The sequence below is a fragment of the Miniopterus schreibersii genome, assembly GCF_964146895.1.
Source record: "Miniopterus schreibersii genome assembly, chromosome: 21".
NCBI lineage: Eukaryota > Metazoa > Chordata > Mammalia > Chiroptera > Miniopteridae > Miniopterus > Miniopterus schreibersii.
This window is the reverse complement of record NC_138123.1, coordinates 7,237,377-7,261,073: the sequence shown is the minus strand read 5'-3', so window position 1 is coordinate 7,261,073 and position 23,697 is coordinate 7,237,377. Positions and strand designations below refer to the sequence as shown.

Here is a 23,697-nt window from a genome sequence, read left to right as displayed (position 1 = left end):
CCACTGACCTGTGGATACGATCATAACGGCCCTGGCGAGAATTCAGCGAGGACTCCTTGCAAAGTGTACTGGAAAGCAGAGGATGTGCCGGAGACATTGGTGTATACACAGTGGGCAAAGAGCTTGCTCAAGTCATTTGGAGGAATTTCTGCCTCCGGGTTAAAAGGGGCGCTATGTCCTAGCTGGTCTGGCTCAGTGGTTACGGTGTTGGCCCAAGGACTGGGTTCGATTCTGGCCAAGGGCACATACCTGGGTTGAAGGCTCTGGCCCCGGTTGTGCAGAAGGCAACCAATCCATGTGACTCCCTCACATCGATGCTTCTCTCCCTCTCTTTCTCCCTTCTACTCTCTCTGAAAAGCAGCAGAAAAAGATATCCTTGGGCAAAGATTAAAAAATAAAAGTGGGGGGGGAGCTAGCTATATATTTGCAGAAAAGATATTTTTGATGGGTGCTGCTATAATGCTATTTTGCAGGTTAGTGCTGTAGGAAGGTTCTAACCTGGTACTTTTGCTACTTTAAAATTAAGTTTCACTTATTTACTCTACAAAAAAAAATCCATCTTCTTGTATAAACGGGAAGATGCAAGAAATGTGTACCTCAAGGGGAATCCAGTGCCGTCTCGTATCTGGGTAGAATGTCTGAGAAATGCACAACGCACTGGTTGGCTTTTAGGGATAGTAACTATTTTAGGTCCCCGTGGACTTGGTATAGTGTTTTCATTTCTATGTCATTTGCTGAAAAAAAAAAAAAAAAAAAGAGGTAGGGCTAATATTATCTTACCCTAAGGGTTAAGGCCACTCAGGCTCAGGGCTTTGCCAAAAATCACATGGGTTTTCTGACTTTGAAATGCAGTGTGAATTTCTGTAGCTCAGGTTTCCACCCAGGACGAATTCTGTGACAGTGCCATGTCAGGATGTACTCTCCAGAGAGGCTCTGGTGAGCTCGTTCACAGGGGATCTGAATGACCAAGAAAACTCGGTGTACCAGATTCTTCTTTAAAAAACTAGAGCTGGGCCCTGGCCGGTCTGGCTCAGTGGTTAGCGCGTGGGCCCTGGGACTGAAGGGTTGGGCGTGTGCAGGAGGCAACCCATTGATCGCTCTCTCTCTCCTCTCCCTTCCATTTGCTCCGAAAAGCAATGGGAAAAAATATCCAGTGAGGATTAAAAAAATAAAAAGTAGATCCGGCTGTTTCGTAGTTGTAACTGAGCAAAGGAGAGCCGTTGCCCCCGAAGCTGGACTATAAATGAACAAGCTTGTTTATCGTGATGATTCCACGGATAGCGCTTCCAAAATAGAAATCCTCTTCAGTCCGGTAAGGTAGCTGAACCTAGTCGTCGGGTTAAGAAAGACTTTGATTAAAACCACACTGCAAAATGGGGAACTTCAGCTGGGCTGCTTTCAGCTCTCCACCCCCGCGGAAGGAGACCAACGAACCAATAACTTGTAGGAGAAAAAAGGTTTAGGATCCGTAACGCATTCGGAGTCCACAATGTCATGGACCAGCTTTTTGGGGGGCCGAGGCTAAAACGGGGATCGCGCGAAGCAGGTGAGAGGGGATCTCAGTGCGTAAGGAGTTCCCGTGCCAGCTGCGTCATTGCGCATTTGCGGCAGGACCTCCCCTTAATGCGGAGCCCCCTCCTCGCAGCCGTCGTCGCGGGGACCCTGCGAGCTGCAGGGGGCCCTCGGACGCTCCTTCCCCGGCCCCCTCCTGCCCAGTGGCCCCCAGATGGGTTTCTACCCAGGCGCAGGCGTCGCCAAGACCCCGCAGCCCGGGGTCGCCCTCGGAGCCGCTGCTGGGCCCGCGGGCTCCCGGGGGATGTTAACAAGGCGAGAAGAGCCCCGGCGCTCCCCTGCGCCGTCGGGCAGTCGCTCTTTAGTAAGTTTATTTCCTCGGTAGCTTTTTATTATCTCTCTCGCCAAGGCGCCTCGCACCCCGAGCCCGCCGCTGCGCATCCAACGCGGCGAGCGGAGGGAAAGGGCGGGGGCGCGAGGGCCGCTGCGCGGTTGAGATAAGGCGCCGGCGGCCAGACGCTCGGGGCAGCACCTGCGGAGGACCCACGGCCGCGACCTGCGCAGCAATCGGGTCTCCCGGCGGGGCGGGGCGGGGCGGGGCGGAGCGGGGCGCGACGGACGCGCCACGGAGCACGGCCAATCGAAAGCGCCGGGGACGATTCAAAAGGTCGAGGAGCCAATGGCAGCCTCGGAGGCCCCGCCGGAGGGGCGGGGCGAGGCTGGGGCGGGGCCGGGCAGGCGCGCGCCCGGCGCCGCGGGATCGCGGGAGGCGAGAGCGCGGCGGGGGCAGCGTCGCGCGCGCGGAACTGCCTGAGGGTAGCAGCTCGGCGGCTCTCGCGGAGTCGTTGGTGTCCCCGCGGGAACCCGGCGCAGGTGAGCGCCCCCCCCGCTCTACTCCCCGCGGTGCGGCCCCCGGGAGGCGGCGGGGCGGGCGGGGGAGGCCCACGGGGCGGGCGCGGCGCCTGGGCTGGGGGTCCCCCGGCGCCGGGCCTGGTGCGGCGGCCTCGCCCTCCGCTGCTCCGGGGCGGTCGGGGCCGCCGCTGGTGGGGCTGGAAGCGCGCGCGGCCCGGCCCGCCCCGCTGCGGAAACGGAGCCGCCGGTTTCAAACTGGGGACGTTTCCCTCCATTTTGGACGCGCCGCGTGGGTGTAAAGCGATGTTGGGTGGGGAGGCCGGGGGGACCGGTGACCCTCCCCGGCCGCTTTGTCCCCGCCCTGCCGCCCGGCCCTCCCGGGCTGGCTCCGGGCGCCTTTTTTGACAGATAACTGGGCTGCTTGGCGGGTCCCGGCCGTGGGGACGGGGAGGTGGGGCTGCGGGGCGGACGGATCCGCCCGGGCGTCCGTGGCCGTCTCGCGTTGGTGCCTCTGCAGTGCGGGCTGCAGCCTTGCTCGCCTGCCCCTGTGTTGCGTTCTCTCGCCTGCTGTTTTTTTTCACAGACGCAAAAAAAAAAAAAAAAAAAAAAAGGGCCGTTTAGGAGGCTGGAGTGCTCAGTCCCGGTTGTTTTTTTTTTCACCTTTTTAAGGCTTTTAAAAAGGCTTCCTAACGATACCTTGCTGCAGCGTCAGGGGCTCCGAGGAGGCCCTGATTGCCGAGGGCCCGTTTCCCGGCTCGTCACCTGTTGGATTGCACGAGCTGTTGGGGGGACAGGCGGGTTGCTCAGAGCGACCGGGTGAGGCACTGGACAGCGCTCGGACCGTCCGAGGGCTCAGCCCCGAGCCTGCGCCGGCTCGTCTGCGCCCTCGGGGGCCGAGCAAACTTGAGCAAACGTGTAACTACTTTTGTAGCAACTGCTGGGAAGGACGGGATCGGGACGACGGGAGGAGAGCTGCGGGACCCTAATTGAGACCGAGCCCCAAGTCCAGTTTTTTTTCTTTCTGAGAGATGTGTAGAGAGGAGGGAAAAGTGTGAGTAGGAGGGATAGGATTCTCACTTTCAATTTTTATTTCTTACGGGGCAAGTCAGGCCATTCCGCCTGGGCACCTGCCTGGCTGCAGTTCTTTTGCATCTTGAGCCGGAGCCGGAGCAAGGCCTGGGGCTCCTGTTGGGGGTTTACCTGGTAGGCCGGCCGCGGGCTCAGGTGTCCCCGGGGAAGCTGTCAGACTTCATTTGAGTCTCCAGGTTTCTGCTACATTTAAACCAATTGGGAAAAGTGAAGGAAAGATGACCAGAGACCCTAAGCATTACAACCAATCAGCACAGAATTAGCAGCCGTCTGTTGTGTTGATAAATAGTAACAGATTGGAGCCAAATTGACACTGAAGTTAGCAAGCATGTGGCTTGATAGAGAAGAGCCCGAGGGTACCATGTTTCCACCGCTTATGGGGAATTACATTGTGTTCAGTAAGCAAATTTTTTCTTTACACACTTGGCTAAAACACCCGGAGCGAAGCCTCTTCATGGGTTTCTCGCCTCCATTAGGTGAGTAGGTGAGGATACACACGTGTCCTTTCTCGGCTAAGTCACTCCGGCCCACCCGGCGATTGTTAGGATGTGATTGCACAGTATCATCACCTGTGACAGCCTGGTGGCTCTTGTGCAAAGTGGGGGTGGATACACTGTTGCTGGTTTCATCCTTTGGAACATTTGTAAGAGGGTGGTTTCCTCACGACAGCTGGTTGGTTTTTTTTCTCTTTCAGCCAGCATGTGGAACATTGCTCTCAAGTCCCAGTTCCTAATTTTTAAAAAAATGGAGCTTTGAGACCTAAAAGATATCCACTAGGTATCTTAAATTGTTTAATCCAAAATATTTAATTGGTCACAGAAAGATGCCAGTAAATTTTCAGAAAGGTACAGAATCTGCTCAAGGGCCTTTCTAAAAATCCAGGAGGCTGCTAAGACTTCTCAAAAGCTTACAAGGAGTTGTTTGAAACTGGAGTGGCATCTTTACGTAGAAAGATGTACAGTGGTACCTTGGTTTTCAAATGTCTCCGTTGACAAACATTTCGGGTTATGAACACCGAAGGAAATGCTTCGGTTTTTGAACTCGCCTCGGAAGTCGAACAGGCCACACGGCTTCCACTGAGGGCAAGGTCCTGAGGCCTTGCTGTCGGCTGTGGATCCCTCGGTTTTCGAATGTTTCGGAACTCGAACGGGCTTCCGGAACGGATCACATTCGAAAACCGAGGTACCACTGTAATTGCCTTATTTCAACCCTGGTTGGCCAGCGTCGGAGAACTGGTATCATTAAAAGGGGTTTGAGCCCTGGCTGGTTTGGCTCAGTGGTTAGAGTGGTTAGACTGAAGGTTCCGGTCAAGGGCATGTAGCTCGGTTGTGATCCCTGGCGCCTGTCGGGGTGAGTGCTGGAGGCAACATAATAGATGTTTTTCTCTCTCCCTGTCTCCCTCCCTCCCTCCTTTCCTCCTTCCCACTTCCTCTGAAAAGCAATGGGGGGAAAATATTCGTGGGTGAGGATTGAAAAAAAACAATGGGTTTGATTTTAGGGGTTCCAGGGAGAAAGGGGGGCACAGAGGAAAGAGAAGGAGGGCACATTTCCTTCCTCTTTCTTAGAATTTGGAGGCTCAAGCTAAATGTTGAAATAGGCAAAGCTTGCTGTTGTCACCTTCCTTTTCTGTGCCCCTCCTCCCTGCCCCAAGGTGTCCACTGCCCCCTGCCTCCCCTGTGCCCCTCAGCCAGGCGTGACTTCATCCCCAGAGCTTATGGGCTCCTCTGCCGGGTACTCCAGGCCCAAACCCATTCATTACCCCCCTCCCCCCAGATGCTATCTTGGTAGGTGCCGGGAAGAAAGCTGTCTCTTTTACCTAATGTGTGCGCAAACTGACATCCTCTAATCACCAGATAAGTAGCTATGTTTCCTTTCATCTCCCAACCAAGCTGCTATCTTTCTCAACAAGTGAAGCTTATTAAGTGTTTTCTCAGTGATTAACTGAAGAAAGGTGATGCTTATGAGTGTTTTCCCAGGAGGGGTGGGGTAGCCTAACTTTCTCCTGTCCTAAGTCCACAGCCTTCAGGTGTTCTCGAGTGTTGTCATAGTTGTAGAATCAGCTCTAGACGGGAGTTGGCTAATGCTGTGTATTTTTATGCCCAGATGATGTACTGGGAATTGCTTAGTTGGTGAGATGCAGGTGATTTAGGGAGAGACTTTTGTCTCTTCCTGCCTCCTTCTCAGTCTAGGCCCAGCTGTTCAGTGGGTGTTGAAGGTCACAGGCGCCGGTTGCCACGTGGAAATGTGAATCTGGGCAGTGGAGGGAGAAGCATTACCGCCTGAGAGCTTGAGCACCCAGCCGGCAGGTGATGTTTGAAAAAGGGCGGCAAACAGGCCTGTGAGCAGTTCCTGTAGGCTGCTTGTGGCGGCTTAGAGTGGTGTTTGTGGACCGTGTTTTGGTTCAGTGGCAAAGGGTGTTGTAATGGGGATAAGGGTCAGGTGTGTGTTAGCTCAGGTGTGAGGTCGCCGTTCTTGGCATGCATTTGGGACTTTAGTTGTAAGAGTTGAAAGCGCTAAGAAAGAACCACAAATTTGCTATTCATTATAGATTTGGAGTTTTTTTCTCCCGGTTGGTGGGTAGTAATGTTAATTATACATCCTTGATTTTCTTCTAGACAGTCTGTTTCGTAGTTTGTTGTTTTTAATAAAGGTTAATTTGTTAAAAAACTAAATATATTTTTAAAGCCTTTGTAAGACTAGATGCAAATTTATCAACCAGGAAACAGTCCTTTGTGAGACTGTGCCTTGTGGATTAGCAAGAAATATGCTCGCTGTAGGTGGTAGTGATTTTTGTTGCTGCTGCTGCTGTTTTGCTAATCCACACCTGAGGATCCCCCCCTTTCAAAGAGAGTGGGAGGGAGGGGGAGAGAAAGAGAGAGAAACACTGCTCTGTGAGAGACACGTTGGTTGCCTCCCGCGTGTGCCCTGAGGGGCGGGGAGAACCCGAAACCCAAGTCTGTGCTCTTGATGGGGAATCGAACCTGAGGCCCTTTCTGCGCTCGGGCCGGGACTCTGACCGCTGAGCTCGCAGCACGGCGGTGACAGCGTGTTGCACTGGCGGCCGCTCGGTGTGCTGCCGTAGTTACTCCTTAGCGTCACATGGACCCCGGTGGCTGCACTGCCCTGTGTGATGTGATTTCCAGTGAGAGAGGCTGTGGCAGAAAGAGCAGCCTCGGTGTTGTCCCCATGCTGCCGTCTGTTTTTATGCCCTCGGACGCAACAGTTAACGTTCCTTTAAGCGTCAGTTTCTCACCTTTAAAATTAGGGGTTGTGTACCCTCTCCTCTGGTGGTCTTTTCGGCCCGAAAATCTTGACCAGTTAAAAATTTGGGAAGTTGTATTTTAGTGTTAACCTGTGAAAAAAGACGAAGGTAAGTGTGTATTGCATTGACTCCATTTTTCTCCCTTTAAAACTGTTCAGACTGATTTTCGAAAATGCCAAGTAGGAAGTTTGCCGATGGCGAAGTGGTGAGAGGCCGGTGGCCGGGGAGCTCACTTTATTATGAAGTAGAAATTCTGAGCCGTGACAGCAAGTCCCAGCTTTACACGGTCAAGTACAAAGATGGAACCGAACTTGAACTGAAGGAGAATGATATCAAGGTAAGGGCTCCTGTGGGCGACCTTGTTCACAGTAAGCGGGTCAACTGTGGGTACGGTTTTTGAGGTTAGTCCGTCCTGGCTCCGTTTGGAGGTAACAGGGTCACGCTCCTGCTTTGAGTCAGATGCTGTTTTGGCTCTGGGACTGTATGAAAGACACGGTGCCCTGTTTCTAAGAAGTTCTGTCTACTGGAGAAGGCAGATACTTACATGGGTCACGTCCCTGGTTTAATACGTTCGGCGATGGACGTTTGTCTCGGGTTAGGGAAGGCACTGGGTTTCAGGGAAGGCTTTTAGAGGTGTTGACACCTGAGCCGAGTACTGAGACCAAATACGAAGAACTCAGGTGATGGAGGGGGCACCATGCCAAAGGCTTGGGGTTGGGGGGATGCACACAGCCAAGTGCTGGAAGGGTATGGGCCAGCGGAGGGACTGTCAGAATGGGGAGGGGTTTGGGCTTCATCCCATACACTGAGGATTCAGTCATGAGAGTGACATTAGTTAGATTTGATTGTGGCCTAGGGCTCTTCAACGTGTCCGTTGAGGGCCTGGGTTTTAAAATATCTGATCTGTGGGGCTAATTTTCTTGGTATTGTTTGTGTGCATATTTCTTTTGTCCCATCATCTCAGCCTTAATCAATGTTAACTGTAACTCTTCTTGTATATGTTCTTGGGAAAATGTACTGCTAGTTGATTTAGACATTCATTTCATGGCAGTACCTTTAAAGAAGAATTAGGAGTGGGAAGGCAGCATGTGTCTCCTTAGAGATGGGTCATGATTGCAGCATTTCTCATTGGCCTCATCTGAGCGAGTCTCAGGTCTCAGTGTTTCCAGGCTGGTGTTAGAGTTAATGGTACCCGTGACTGCCTTTGCCACCTTCTGGTACTGTGGGTCTGCCCGCGTGTATTAAAACTCGTGGTAAAGCTCTGCCTTCTGCTCCCTCTCTAGCCTTTAGCTTCCTTTAAGCAAAGGAAAGGTGGCTCAACTTCCAGTTCTCCCTCCAGACGCCGAGGGAGCCGGTCAAGGTCACGGTCACGGTCCCCTGGCCGCTCCCGATCCCCTGGCCGCCCATCTAAAAGTTCCCGCAGATCTGCCTCTGCTTCGCACCACGTTGACATTAAGGAGATGAGGAAGGAAGTGCTGGAAGTGAAATTGACCCCACTGGTCTTGGTACGTGTGTGTCTTGGGGAGATGCGTATCCTTGTACAAAACACAGTCCTCCCCTTTATGCATGTGTTTACTCATATCATTTGCAGTTAACAATATTAAAATGTCAGTGGAACATTAAATCTAAGGTAATGACTTCAGAATTTCATAAAAAAAGGATGTTTGGAAGAAGAAAAGGTATAACTGGCCTTTAAGTGCCAATGAAAAAGAATGTTTTTAAGTTACAAGAGTGCTATTTAATATTGTGATTTTTAAAAAGCAGTTTTTAAATATGAAATATATAGTTTGAACTGAGTAGGTTTTTGTAGCATATTGTTACCTTTTTCTGGGTAAAATGCTCACAGATATTTTAATAGCCTTAAAAAACTGGATTATGTACATACTGTTTTATAGTCAGATTTTAAAAATTTAAAATACTGGGAATATTCTGCATTATATTTTTCTACATCATTTTTGTTGTGTGGTATTGCTTCGATATACCCTAAGTTATGTATATGTAACAATTGTTAAATTCAGCTCCCTTATTGGTAGACATTTAGGTTTTTTCTTTTTAAACTTTCACTGTTATAAACAAATTTTCTCTTTTAAAAAAAAAAATCTTTATTGATTTCAGAGAGAGAAAGGGGGGGGGGGAGAGAGAAACATCAGTGATGAGAGAGAGTCATTGATCGGCTGCCTTCTGCACGCCCCCTCCTGGGGATTGAGCCTGAAACCCGGGCATGTGCCCTGGCTGGGAATTGATCCACGATCTCCTGGATCATAAGGTGATGCTCAGCCTCTGAACCATGCTGACCGGGCTAGACAAATATTCTTATAGTACACCTGTTATTTCCTTAGGAGACATTCTTTCAAGTGGAACTGCTAGGTCAGATGAATGGAGCAAATTTGAGGCTTTTGCCCCATTGCTTTAAGAAAGTATGTACCTGCCCTAGCCTGTTTGGCTCCTTGGTTAGAGTGTCGGGCTGAGGACTGAAGGTTCCAGGTTCGATTCTGGCCAAGGGCACGTACTTCACGCAGGCTTCATCCTCGGCCCTGGTTGGGGCTCATGCAGGAGGCAACCAATCGATGTGTGCCTCTTACATCTATGTTTCTCTCTCTCTCCCCCCTTCCACTCTCTGAAAAGCAATGGGAAAGAAAAAAGGAAGTGTGTACCAGCATCAGTAGCATGTGAATGCCCATTTTCTCTTTTTTTAAAATATATCTTTATTGATTTCAGAGAGAGGAAGGGAGAGAGAGAGAGAGAGAAACATCAGTGATGAGAGTCATTGATTGGCTGCCTCCTGCACGCCCCCAACTGGGGATCGATCCTGCAACCCCGGCATGTGCCCTGACCGGGAATTGAACCCCGATTACCTGGATCCTAGGTTGACGCTCAACTGCTGAGCCACGCCTGGCCGGGCCCCATTTTCTCATTCTGCCTATTACTATAATAATCTTTTTGGCCGATATGATTGTCAGAGATTTTCAACTCACCATTTTAACTTGTGTTTTGATAATTACTCGTGAGTGTCAACATTCTATCTGTGGCTCTCATTGCTGGTCGGGTGACTCAGGTTAAAGAACAGGTGCAGTGTACCACTTTCACGCTCTCCTCGTAGCATTTAGTGGCCGTGATAATTTTACAGTGTAACCGAATAGTCCTGCACCCACCGCGCACGCACCGTGGAGTTGAGGATGGTGTGTGGCACGGGAAAGACCGTACTGGAGCTGCGTGTGGCCTCACTCTTCCTTGTTCTTGTCGACTTTTAATTGTACCTTTTGCGATAATTTGCCTCCCTGTGTGAGTATCCCCTCAGTTTGCAGTAGGCACAGTTTAGGGTTGGCTAAAGAACTAGTGTGGTACAGGGTTACGTTTGTAGTTACTGTAGATCGTATGCCGGACATTTGAAAACTGAGAGTGTAGCAGCATGTGCTGTTAAGGTGGGTCCATTTGTTGCGGAGTGTCTCACTGGCGCTTAGGTGTATGTGGCGTTTAGGTGTATGTTGCATGTTCACTGCTCAGTTACACTTAGATTTGAGCTGGAACTTGATACTCTATTAATGCTATCAGTCCTTTGCCAGCTGGTGCCCCAAATGATATACTTGGGCTTTTAGTTTGTTTCCCTCCTCTTGGATTATTAGCATTATCATTTGTCATTGACCTATAAAGGAGCAAAGTGACAGATTTCAGCCATGCTTTGCCTGAAGAAACATTTTTGCAAGCTGAAGCACTTCCCCTGTTCCATTGGATAAGAAAATCTGCCCTATGATTGGATAGAAGGCACATTCAAGGAAAGAGACTGAGTCAGGGAGAGGGGCGTAGGGAGAGAAACTTAAGGCTACATGAAAACCAGGCAGCATGAAGTTCAGAAGACAGGCAGTGTGTAGGCCCTAGCTACACTCCAGAAGTGCCCATTGTTTCTTAACTTCCCATTACGGGCTGTTTTGGGGCAGTGAACGTCTTTGTTGTTGTTGTCGATCCTCACCCAGGGATATTTTTTCCATTGCTTTTTAAAGAGAGTGGGAGGGAGGGAGAGAGGGAGAGGGAGAGAGGGAGAGAGAGAAACATCGATGGGAGAGACACAATCAATTGGTCTCCACCCATACCCGCCTGACCCAGGTGGGGATGAACCTGCAACCCAGGTCCATGCCCTTGACCAGGAATTGAACCCAAGACCCCTCAGTGCACAAGCCAGTGCTCTAACCACTGAGTCACACCAGCCAGGGCTTTTTATTTATTTTTTAACCAATTAATGAACTAATTGCCAATTTTTACTTCTCTAACTCTCACAGCAAATACTATTAGAATATCTGTTACTGAACAATGAAATCATAACATTCAATCTGATTATGTTTAAAAGATGAAAGAACTTATGAGGAGTCTGTAAGTAAAACCCAGTCATTTGGAGATTGGGAAATTCCAGTCAATTTCACTAGTTTTCATTTTTAATGCAAGTGTCCGGAATTCTTCAGAATTAAAGCTGTGAAAACCTCTGGCTTTCAGTAGTAAAGATTTAATAAGTTATTTTTTAATAAGTTATGACTTACCTGGTTAAAATGCTTTATGTTCTTCAATTTAGAAGCCATTTGGAAATAGCATCAGCAAGTACAATGGGGAGCCGGAGCACAGAGAGAGGAATGACTTGCCTCACAAGAACACGCAGGTATGGAAGCACATTGAAAACCACAATACTTCTTACAATCCTTTCTTTTTATATATATGTATTTTATTGCTTTCAGAGAGAGGAAGGGAGGAGGGAGAGAGAGAAACATCAATGATGAGAGTCCTTGATTGGCTGCCTCCTGCACGCCCCCTGCTGGGGATTGAGCCCGAAGCCCAGGCATGTGCCCTGACCGGGAATTGATCCGCGATCTCCTGTGATCTCCTGGATCATAGGGTGATGCTCAGTCTCTGAGCCATGCTGGCCGGGCTTCTTACAATCTTTCCTAAAAATCTGTCCTTCAATTAAGACTGAATGTAATCTAACAAATGTATTCTTAATATATGGCTCTATCACAATGCTGAATTAGTTAATGTGGTAGTGTTAATGATAATTATTGACTGCAGATAATTGGTATTTTTTATTTTTTAACCAGGAAAAATTCTCTTTGTCACAAGAAAGTAGTTACATATCTACACAGGACAGCCTTCGTCCAAGAAGAGAAGAGAGCAAATTAAAAGAAATAGATTTTGAGAAAGAAACAGTTGTTACAAAAAGACCTACATTGTCAAGAACCTTTGAAGTGACAGCCATACAGACGAAGGACTTGGAGTTTGGAGGAGTACCTGGTAGGTGTGAGAACTGGACTCAGGATGTGCGGGTGGGTGGGCCAGTGGGAGGTGCGATCAAATGGACAGGAAAGGCCCTTCTTTGGAGAATCCGAAGCAGGCCGGGTAATGAGCCAGGTGGGGAAGAGCCTTCCAGTCAGAAGGAACAGCAGGTGCGAAGGCCTGAGGTGGGAGCCTTTTTGAGGATTGTAATAGAGTAGAAAGGGTGCCAGAGTGGCTATAAAGAAAACCCTTAGTAATCTGTTAATAGGTTTTAATGAAAGAAGGGCAAAGAAGTGATAAAAGGAAGGTTGACGTGAATGATCAGGGACAGAGGAGTCTGCCCATCACAGACCTGAGGCGACAGGGTCTGGCTTCGCAGGAGCAGCGGGCAGCTGTGGACATAAGATGGGCACTACTCTACCTGCTAGATGGGTTGATTGTGAGAGTCAGAGATCTGAATTGTCAGAGGCTTGGAGTTACTAAGTGGCTGGTACTGCTGAAATTTTATGAGCTAGTAAAAGAAAATACTTCTTGGCCAAATGGTTCCAAATCCTGCCGGGCTTGATTGCTCTGATTTTGTAAGTTATTGGCTGGCTGGTCTGTTAAAAGTGGTGGCCAGCGTCCCTGAAAGTCCGTACATGTTCTCTGTACGTGATACTATTTTGTTAGAAACTTAGGGATATAAAGTTTTTTTTAAAGATTAGGCTGATAAATTTTAGCTGTTCTGATCTTTAATTTTCTGGAATTTCAACATGGTTGCTCCATAGTGGTTGGATTTTAAATGTTCTAGAGCTTGGGCATTAGCTGTCCAGTGCTGGACACCTGCTGTTACTACTTGAATGACCACGGTTGCTTGCCCGCGGGACATGACACGGCAGGTAGATTAGGACTTTTTGAAGCTGCACTAGAATTTGGTTTCAAACAGCTGGCCAGACTTGAGTTCTGACCTTAAAAGACCTAAATGATTTCATGAAAAAAACAAACACAAAAACCTGGATTGAAAACTGAGCCTTGCCTGTCCCGATTGCCTGCAGGTGTGATTCTTATCATGCTTGGCCTGCCTGCCTTCCTCTTCCTGCTGCTGTCGATGTGTAGACAGACAGAGCCCAGCCTCCTGAACTTCCCGCCGCCTCTGCCGGCTTTGTCTGATCTGTGGGAAGCCAGAGTGTTTGGGGTCTACCTCCTCTGGTTTTTTGTTCAGGCTCTGTTCTACTTACTGCCGATCGGGAAGGTAAGTTGCTGTTAGCGGGCAGAGTGCGGCGAGGCTTCCCTCCCCTCCATGTTCTCATCAGGTTTCCAGCAGGTTTCAGCCTGAAAGCTGCCCTCGGTCCTCACTACCCAAACTTAGTTTGTTAAGCCTTTACTCCTGACTCCTGTACATTTGCTTATTAAGTGGAACTTTAAAGATTGGATTGAGGTTTCTTGTACAGTGGTACCTCGGATTTCGAACATCTCTGTTGACGAACATTTCGGGTTACGAACACTGTAAGCCCAGAAGGAAATGCTTCAGTTTTCAAACACGCCTTGGAAGTTGAATACGCCACGCGGCTTCCGCTGAGGGCAAGGTCCTGAGACCCAGCTGTCGGCTGTGGATCCCTCGGTTTTCGAACATTTCAGAACTCAAACGGTCTACTGGAGCGGATCACATTCGAAAACCGAGGCACCACTGTATAACTTTCTGAGTCAAACAGAAAAGAAACTATTGTGCAAGTGGCCTGATGATAGAGGTCGTTAGGGAAAAACTCCTCCTCAGTATATGTGATTTCAGGTGCAGGATTTAAAACGATCAGTCACTGCGCTGCTGAGCTCAGTGGATTCAGTCTGCACTTTTTACTTCTTATTTTTTCAATATATTTTTATTGATTTCAGAGAGAGGAAAGGAGAGGGAGAGAGAGAAACATCAATGATAAGAGTCATTGATTGGCTGCCTCCTGCACGCCCCCGACTGGGGATCGAGCCCACAACCCAGGCATGTGCCCTGACCGGGAATCGAACCCCAATCGCCTGGATCCTAGGTCGATTCTCAACCACTGAGCCATGCCCTGCCGGGCGCTGCTTCTTATTTTTAATATGAGTTTCTAGTTTTCAGAAATTTGTTGTTAGGAACATTTTATGTTCTCTTAGACTCATGCAGTGTCTAAAATTTGTCATTGCTAAGGGTCGTTTTTTCTTCTTTCTGTAGAATACGTGGATAGGTTGAAAGGAACATGAGATTCCCTAAGCAGTAAATAATTCACTTAGAGATCCTGTTCTTAGGGCTTTGCAAGTTTACCACTGTCTGTAAACCAGAGGATCAGGTTTGCTAGGAGTAGCTGGTGCCAGTGGTAGGGGCCAGAGCTGCAGGCCTAACGCTTTGGAATCTCACTGTCACATCCGTGGCTGTAGTGAGGGTTGTGTGATGTGGACATTGAGGCTCTGCAGTGAAAATCACAAGTTCAGGTTACTTAGGCAAGGCTAGACCAAACTAGGAATTAAGAAAAGCAGTTTTGTTGGTTAAGTATATTTTATATTTGTTCTCATTGCTAAGTGTAGTTTTTTCTTCTTTCAGTAGACTTCTCTCTCTCTCCCTTCCTCTCTCTATATAGAGAAACTAAAAACCCGACGCAGTATTTGTGAGATACCTTTGATCAGGATTGTTGGGAATCAGCACGTGGGGTTTTGTTAATCCTGTGATCTCCGGTATAACATTTCTCCTGGGTTCCCTTTCATAGCTAATGGAAGGGTAAAGTAGTTTTAGCCCAAGAAAAATGATACCATGTTAGCATTTGCCAGTTTAAAATGACCTGCAACATGTCTCAATAGTTATTTTGGGTAGTAGAATGTGGCTGCCGTTGAACAAGAGGAGTTTGTACCGTAACTTACCCGTTAGTGGTGTTTCCGAGGACCTGCTGCATGGTACGTGGTGTTCTGGATAGAGCAAGGGGTCCGGACCCAGGGAGTGCTGTCTCTTACTGGAGGGAAAGGGTCACATGAAATGACTGAGTGGGTGAGCGTATGTTTTTAAAATGGCAGAGCAAGTCAGTGCACGAGTGAGTGCCTGTCATCAGCTGGCACGCAGGCCGGAGTGCGGGGTGAGTGGGTGAGCCTGGTGGAAAGGGACCTCCCCACGCGAGACAGTGCTGCTCTGCTCTCCTTTGTAAGCTTTGGAGGTCATTGGAGATTTCTGAGCTCGAGATAAGCCAGATACACAGTGGTGCCTCGATTTTCTAACGTCTCCGTGGACAAACATTTCGGGTTACGAACACCATAAACCCAGAAGGAAATGCTTTGGTTCTCTAACACGCCTCGGAAGTCGAACACGCCACACAGCTGCTGCTGAGGGCAAGATCCTGAGGCCCGGCTGTCGGCCGTGGATCCCTCGGTTTTCAAACGTTTCGGAACTTGAACTGGCTTCTGGAGCGGATCACATTTGAAAACCGAGGCTCCACCGTATTAGTAATTAAAGCCCATTGAGTCTTGCGGTGGCACATGGGGTGGTTGGGGGAGGGCGGCTATTGTGATAGTCTGGTACACTAAGAGGTTATTACTAGGTTTGTATTTGAGACAAATTCCTGAAAGACAAATCACTTTCCTCATCAAAGGGTTTGCCATGAAGATGCTCGAAACCTGTTACTAAATTTTCCTGCTAAAAGATAGACCTCCTTCTTGGGCATGTGGAAATTTAAGTGATATTAGAAGACGTATCTATGATGGTAAAGTTGTGCTTTTAAAATTTTAAATTAAAATTTCTTTTCTTTTAAGGTTGTAGAAGGAACACCTCTCACTGATGGAAGAAGACTGAAGTATAGATTAAATGGTGATTTTTTTTTTTAAGACTCAAATTGATGACTTGATAGCTCAAAAGGTTTGAGTGTTGTACTGTCCAAGCCGATTCCACCATTGTAGTAAATAGGAAATCACCTCTCAGCAGTGTGAAGGGCATGCAGTAAGTGATTTACACTTGCAGCCCACACGTAGAAATAGTTGAGGAATTGTCTGAGAGAGATGGTACCTCTACGGACGGTTGCCCCTCAGAGGCCTTGCTTGTTCATATATTTGTGTATATTTAGCCCAATAATGAAATTAGGACTTTAAAAGAGAACACTGTGCTAATTTATAATGGGATAAATCTCATATGGACACTGGGGTGACAGTGATTTCTTGTCTTTTTTTAAGGATTCTATGCTTTCATCCTGACGTCTGCGGCCATCGGAGCCGCTCTCTTCTGGGGCATGGAGCTTTGGCGCCTATACCACCACTTCCTTCAGTTGGCACTGGCCGCCCTCGCGTTTTCTGTGGGCTTGAGTGTGTACCTGTACGCGCGGGCTCTGCGGGCGCCCCAGGGCCAGCTGTCGCCGACCAGCTCCGGTGAGCAGTGAGCGTGCGGGCAGTGTGCCCCCCACGGCTGGGCTTGCGTCCAGTGCTTTCCCAGCTTCAGTTTACGGGAGGCGGAGAGAAATAAGAACAAACAGAAAGATGGAGAAAACATTTAAAGGAAAGGCAAAGGAAGAAACTGTATTTATTTCCTCGTAGTTCCCCACTTGTTTCTGTTCCCTTCTCAGTCACTTGATGACAGTGAGACATCTTAGTGACTCGTAACTTACAGTAACATTTTAGTAAGGTTAGTAGCGATATCATTTATGACAAGTACTATTTTTTGTCCCCAGTAGTAAATATTCTTTTTAAAAAAAAACACAGCAAAGTAAGAGATTTCAAATTGCTTGTTTTTGACCTAAAGTATTTAAACGTAAGTCAACATTACAAAAAAACTTGTGTTCCTTTGAAATCGGGGATCACCTGGGTAGCAGTGTGGCCGCTCTCAGTCCACCTGTTGCTCTAACTTCTCACCCCCAGGCCTCTGGGGGCTGAACTGTGACCCTGGGTGGTAGGACTGCATTTTTAAAGTCTCACGATTGGGTTTGGAATAGAGCTTTTCCAAACAGCTCAGTTTGAATAAGCACTTTTCCCTTCTCAGGAAATGTAATCTATGATTTCTTCATTGGCCGTGAATTAAACCCTAGGATTGGAAATTTTGATCTCAAATACTTTTGTGAATTGCGCCCCGGATTGATCGGATGGGTATGTTCGTTTTTTTAAATTTCAGTTTAGTAGTGCAAATTGGTCTTGGATTTAGAAAGAATTGTAGACAATTTTAAGCAAGCTGTGGGTGGTATATTTTAGAAATAATTATAGCTTTCCCTAAATCTGTGTACTTAAAATATTTTCTTACTGTAAATATAGTCCAGCGGGTTAAGATGTCCTATTACAGGTTATTAAACCTTAAAAGTTTTATTTTTATAGTTCCAGGATTGGCTACAGGTGCCACAGTGCATTTCGTTCTTTTGCTTTGTCTCCTCTGGTCTGTAATAATTGCTTAGTCTCTTCTTGTCTCTCATGACCTTGACCTTCGAAGACGATCCTTTTTTTTTTTTAGTGTTTTTATTGATTTCAGAGAGAGAAAGGGAGAGGGAGAGAGAGAGAAACATCCATCGGCCGCCTCCTGCATGCCCCCTGCTGGGGATTGAGCCTAAAACCCCGGCATGTGCCCTGACCGGGAATCGAACCTTGACCTCCAGGTTCAAGGGTTGATGCTTAGCCACAGAGCCATACTGGCTGGACACAGGACCCTTTAATTTGGGTTAGTCCAGTGTTTTCTGTTTTTAATCCTTATATGAGGATGTGTTTTATTGGTTTTGAGAGAGACAGGAAGCAGGGGGGAGAGACACAGACATTGATCGGTTGCCTCCCTGTATGCACCCTCACCTAGAACTGAACCCACAACCTTTTGGTACACGGGACAACAGTCCAACCACCTGAGCCACCCTCCCGGGGCAGTCCAGTGTTTTCTCATGGTGGGAGTGATGCATTTTTGGATGACTATCACAGAAATGATATTCTGTTCGCAGTGCATCCTATCAAGGGGCTCAGGATGTGATGTGTCTTATTACCATGGCGGTTGATTGGAAAGGTGGTGTCTGCAGCTTTCTTGGCTGTAGAAGGACCACCTTTCCCTCTGTGGTTACTAAGGATCCCTGAGGAACTACTTTGATACTATCTTTCCACCTTTTATTTCAGGTGGTTATTAACTTGGTGATGCTTTTGGCTGAGATGAAGTTACACAGTCGTGCTACTCCATCCTTGGCAATGATTCTGGTTAACAGTTTCCAGCTCTTATACGTGGTGGATGCTCTCTGGAACGAGGTAATTCATTTTAAAAGCAGACAGCCTTGAGTGTGGGTGAGTAACCTGACCTCTCAGGGCCTTGGCTTCTTACACAAAGTGAGAAGAGGGCCCTGCTTATGAGGCTGTGAGCACTGGATGGATGTCAGTCCATGTGGTGCTTTGGGCTGACTCATGGTGAGCACAGCAGCGTCTGCAGGTGTCCAGGTCCGGAGGGGATCTGGCTGCTTGCTCGTGCTAACCAAATGCACAAGGGCTGCTTTCACTTTTGTTAATTTACCATGTGGAGTGAGGCAGGCAGTGTACCCTGTTGCCAGGTAGCTTATTATGTGGAAAATCTACCTGAAAACCCGGATTATGATTAGAAATGACATTGGTGCACGTGGCCTTGAAACAGAGGCAGTTGGCGATGTTGTTCCTCCTTCAGCAAACGGACCGAACACTCCAGGCAGACAGGCAGTGTGCTGGGTGGCAGAGGGGAGCACACACGGGTCCTGGTTCTCTATTTCGTCTAGTGGGGAAGAGAGTGACAGATGTCACAGCATTCACGTTGCCTTTAGGAGTGCGGGAGCATCTGGAAGGACCTTGTCGGATGGGGAGGATAAAGGAAGGCAGCTGAGGGGAGGCTTAAGCTGGGGTTGGAGAAGGGTGTCGGGAATGGCCCAGGCAGAGGTGGGGGCACTAGAGGCATTTGGGAGGCTTATTTCAGCATCGGAGTGAGAGGGCAGAGGGACGGGATGAAGCCCGCGGGACGCCTTAGTGTGATGCCCAGGCCAGGGGACCAGGTGCCCTCCCCACTTCTGAGAACATTGTGGCTGGTGTGCCCTCCCATGGCCCCTATAAATTTGACTGTAAACTAGCCCTTTATCTAAATACTTTAAACACAGAAACTGTTCGCCCCCAAACTTTAAATTTTTCTCTCTGTGCCCTGTAGGAAGCAGTGCTGACGACCATGGACATTATTCACGACGGGTTCGGCTTCATGCTGGCCTTTGGAGACCTGGTGTGGGTCCCCTTCATCTACAGCTTCCAAGCCTATTATTTGGTCCATCACCCCAATGACGTGTCTTGGCCGCTGGCTTCTTTGATCATCGCTCTGAAACGTGAGTGTGAATTTCACTGGGCTTTCAGTGTTACATAGTAGGTCTCCACACATTCCTAACACCTTTTAAGTGGCCGTAATTAGCTCAATTTGAAGTAATTTGTGATGGCTGAGTGAAAGTCTTACAAAGAGAATGCACGTTTCATAGTTAGGCTCTTCAGTAGTTCTCTAAAGGGATACTTTTTAACATTTTAAAAGATTTTGCAATTACAGTTGACATTCAGTATTAGCTTCAGGTGCACAGCATAGTGTTTAGACATTTCTATGCCTTATGAAGGGATTCCCTGATAAGTCTGTACGCACCTGGCACCATACACGTTACAGTGGTACCTCGGTTTTCGAACGTCTCCGTGGATGAACATTTCGGGTTATGAACGCTGTAAACTCGGAAGGAAATGCCTCGGAAGTCGAGCAGGCCACACGGCTTCTGCTGAGGGCAAGGTCCTGAGGCCCAGCTGTCGGCTGTGGATCCCTCGGTTTTCGAACGGTTCAGAACTTGGACGGGCTTCCGGAGCGGATCACATTCGAAAACCGAGGCGCCACTGTACGACGTTATTGACTATATTCTGTGTGTACTTTACACGACTGTTTTGTAACTGCCGCTTTGTGCTGCTGAGGCCCATCGCCTCTTTCACCCAGGTGGCAGTGATCAGTTTGTTCTAAAGAGAATTTTTAAGCCAGTTTGCTTTTCAATTCACCTGTCTTAATGATTCATTTTTTTCTACTGAGTGCCTGCTTTTTCTGGTGGGCACCTTAAAAAGTAGGAAGTCTTGCCTTCCAAGGGCTTTCGTTCTAACAAGGAGAGAGACTCTCAGACACGAGCAGGAGGCACAGGGAGCAGGGTAGAGGAGGGACAGGTAGACCGACTGATAGGGTTTAAAGCAGAGAGCTCTCTGGAGGTTGGTGTTCGATCTGAATTTTAGTGCGTGGAAGTGGGGTGGGAAATAGGTAAATCAGGCACAGGGAACAAGTCAGGGTGGAGAGCTGGGAAGATGGAACAGTACAGCTCAGCTGAAGCTCAGGTCCACCATGGGCGAGGTGGATTAGTGTCAGGGGGCTTCTTTCATGCCTATTCATTAAACCCTTCCACCAGAGGGGTAGGGAATTAGCACTGGACTGCAAATATAGCTAGTTTTGCCACACTATTTAGAAGAAATTCTGGTTTGGTTTATCCGTGCCAACCATGCCTGTGGTTTTTTACTCCTTTATTGAGGACTGACAATGTAATAATAGTGATAATAGGCCCTGACCTAACTTGGACATTTTGAAATTTGAAATAAAGCTGCCAACTTGTAGGACTGCAGTGGGATTTTGCATATATTTGGCAAAACGTAATAGTACTGAGTCTAAGCTAGAGTTTTAATTAATAGTGTTCATGTTACGGCTCGCAGATATCATAACAGAAAATAGCCAGTGTTCAGTATATTCAAGTCCGGTATTGGTCTTATTGTAATGTGGGCTGTTAGATTTTATCCATGGATGTCACTGTTCTGTGTTAGTTTTGCCTACACGTGTTCACGTGGAAGATGATCGTGAGATTTCAGGATCGTTCCCTTCCTTTGACATTCTCAGACTGAAGGTTTTCAAATTAAGTTACCCTCTAATTTGGAAATTTCCTCAGAGCTCAGAAATAATCTCTAAGTGCAATTACAGATGCTTTTAAATACTAGATTATATCTAAGTTGCTAACACGAAATTTTAAAAAATTCACAGTTTGTGGATATGTAATCTTCCGCTGTGCAAATACTCAGAAAAACGCATTCCGGAAAAATCCCACTGACCCAAAGCTTGCACGTAAGTACTGGTTTTGTATCATTCATGTCGCGTAAAGATTTTCTCTTTGCCTACATATCATTGCAAATGTGTGTTTATTTTTATACAGATTTAAAAACCATTCACACTTCCACGGGGAAAAACCTCCTTGTCTCTGGATGGTGGGGCTTTGTTCGCCACCCCAACTACTTGGGCGACCTCATCATGGCCCTGGCGTGGTCCCTCCCGTGTGGTAAGCATTAGAGGAGTGCTCACCTGACTCTCCGGCACGCCCAGGATGTGTCCTTTGTTGGGACATAGTGGGCAGAGCTGGAGTGAGTGGGTGTCGCTGGTCCAGGTTGGGGTTGCCCACCTCAGACGCTCCTCCTGATCTGATCTGACATGTGGCACTTCATTCCTCTGGCTTCTGGGGGGAGGGAGGAACTCAGAGCCCGCAGTTGTCCTCAAGTTTTAAACTGTGCCTCATGCTTTTTGCTAAGCAGAATATGAGAATTTAGCTTTTATTCATGACGCAGTGTACACACACCTGAAACACTGGTTCTTAAAACTCCTTGCTGACCGGCTACTTTCTAGCCAGAACTCACCTGTGCACTGGCTACTTTGGTCAGCAAGGTGTTTAAATTACTTACCTTGTGACCGGTCAGCAAGGCGATTAAGCAGCAGTGACAGCAGGTCTGTTTGACCAGACCAGTCTGCCCTGCTCAGCCGCCCCCACTGCTCACTGCGCGCCAGGGGAGCGAACGGGCAGAGCTTCTGAGGACAGCGGGTGGTTAGAATGGACTAGTCACACTTATCTGACAACTGCCTCCACCGCACCCCGGTGGGACTTTCTGACCTGGTTCGTTTTCCCTGTGGACGAAATCGAAGTGATCTTACGGCTCATTGAGAGGAAAACCTCCCAGTGCCCGGCAGGGTGGTCAGCACTGACCACTTCCCCGTTGCTCCCGCAGGTTTTAACCACGTGCTGCCGTATTTCTACGTGATTTACTTCACCGTGCTGCTCATCCATCGGGAGGCCCGGGACGAGCGCCAGTGTCGGAAGAAGTACGGCGTGGCTTGGGACAAGTACTGCCAGCGCGTGCCCTACCGCATATTTCCCTACGTTTACTGACCCTCCGTCAGCGCCTTCCTCAATCCGCCCTCAAGGAAGAGTCCAAAACGAACCTTTCGTTGCACTGAGAGGATCTGTAAGTGTTTTTTGTCAGGACTATCGAGCCGAGGAGTCAGTCTTACTACAGTTGTGTGTTTTTACTAAATCCTAAGACCTTTCAGTCCTTCAAAATCTGCAGTCTTACCAATGCCCCCAAAAGAATACTTTTGATGTTTTGCTGTTACAAATTTTCATTTCCCTTTAAATTGAAGCATTTACTAGTCATGTGATTGGAAGTACACACCCCTTAACATAAGTCCGGTGAGAAGTGGTCAGTGGCACTGGTCAAGGGACCTCATTAGTAGTAATTTGCTTAGCCTGAGCTTCTGCAGCTGCGTTTGAGGATGTAAATACATAGCTCTTATGTAATATATGGTGGCTTCAGAGTTCTTTGTACAGCATTTTGAATGTGAAATAATTGTCAGGACTAAGTATCTTAAAAACATTTGCAGTATTTTAAATTAAGTTTTGTAAAGTAATACGTGTGAATTAAAATGAGACAATTAGATTTACTATTGTGTAAAAGATGCTATTAAGACATAGGGAGGGTATTTTTCTTAATCCAAAGTTTGCAAATTAGGCTTTTCTACCTCAATTGCAGGTGTGTCTTTGCCTTTATAAACTGTTGCAAATAGAATAAATATATATTTTTGGAGTAACATCCCTATTTAAACATTTTTTACACAGATTGGTGAAGATTTGCCATTTCAGGCTAATATTTTTATATGTTTTGCTACTGTTGAGCTCATGCAGTTTATACTGTATTTCGTATGTTCTTCATATTCACAAATTCTGCTGGTGGTGATCTTTAGGAGTCTAGTCATCTAAAGGCAATTTAAGGGAATAGTTTAAAATCCTTTCTTTTAGTTTAATAGGTGTGCATAAGGTAGCTTTAGCTGTTAAATTCTAGTTAAGTTGATAGTTTCATTATTAATTTTTCTATAAGGGAAAGCAAATTCACTAAACTACCCAATTTCTTAAACGTGGGAATCTAATAAGCAGAGTGTATATGTTGTTTTTAACGATAGATTTTATATATGAGCCCTGTGGGTGTGCAGCGTTGGCCTGCACTGCAGGCTGAGAGCATGTGCTCGTGGGGCGGGCTGGCTCCAGCATCCCCCGCCCCGCAGTCAGTAAAGGTGACTGTCGGTGCTGTGTCACTGCCGCTCGCTCGTGCCTTTCTCCTTTCCTGCCTAGGTTCGCCAGGGAAGCTTTGGGGGGGGGAAGGAAGGACATTTAACTCTTTCTCTGGCGATGAGAAAGGAGCCTGTGCTGCAGTTTCTGGATACCAGCTACATTTTGTTTTTCATGTTTGATAAGTTTTATAATGAAGTTTTAAGTTGAAAATAAAGAGATTACTTTGGAGAGCCTCGTTTTTCCCCTCTGTGTATAACTCTGGGGTCACTGAGACCGAAACAGGAGGCCTTACCTCTTAGATCCCCTGCCTTGTTCCTGCGGCCACTTGTTCACGATGCTCCGGGACCACAGGGAATCCAAAAGGCAAACGGGACGCCTAGCCAACTGTCGTCGAACTTTGAGGCTCTC

General features: G+C 47.7%; 1 protein-coding gene across 2 annotated transcripts; it reads left to right on the top strand.

Moving 5' to 3' along the window:
- The first annotated feature begins 1,423 nt into the window (after window positions 1-1,423).
- On the top strand, window positions 1,424-23,519 carry LBR (lamin B receptor). Of its 2 annotated transcripts, none has more exons than XM_081123722.1 (14): window positions 1,424-1,546; window positions 6,874-7,052; window positions 7,999-8,220; window positions 11,277-11,360; window positions 11,794-11,986; window positions 13,003-13,199; window positions 15,710-15,764; window positions 16,124-16,315; window positions 16,923-17,026; window positions 18,023-18,148; window positions 19,062-19,230; window positions 20,943-21,023; window positions 21,112-21,234; window positions 21,953-23,519. In XM_081123722.1, the coding sequence occupies exons 2-14, from the start codon at window positions 6,888-6,890 to the stop codon at window positions 22,111-22,113; spliced, it is 1,872 nt and encodes a 623-aa protein (XP_080979848.1). In that variant the 5' UTR covers window positions 1,424-1,546; window positions 6,874-6,887; the 3' UTR covers window positions 22,114-23,519. The 2 variants fall into 2 exon arrangements, with proteins under 2 accessions (XP_080979848.1, XP_080979847.1); XM_081123721.1 differs by lacking the exon at window positions 1,424-1,546 and adding an exon at window positions 2,269-2,385.
- Window positions 23,520-23,697: the final 178 nt, after the last annotated feature.

Bases quoted from the DNA above. Each gene is read 5' to 3' on its own strand.
- LBR (XM_081123722.1), top strand. From the start codon at position 6,888: ATGCCAAGTAGGAAGTTTGCCGATGGCGAAGTGGTGAGAGGCCGGTGG. The intron at 13,200-15,709 runs GTAAGTTGCTGT...TTTTCTTTTAAG, and splicing joins ACTTACTGCCGATCGGGAAG to GTTGTAGAAGGAACACCTCT. The intron at 19,231-20,942 runs GTGAGTGTGAAT...AAAAATTCACAG, and splicing joins TTTGATCATCGCTCTGAAAC to TTTGTGGATATGTAATCTTC.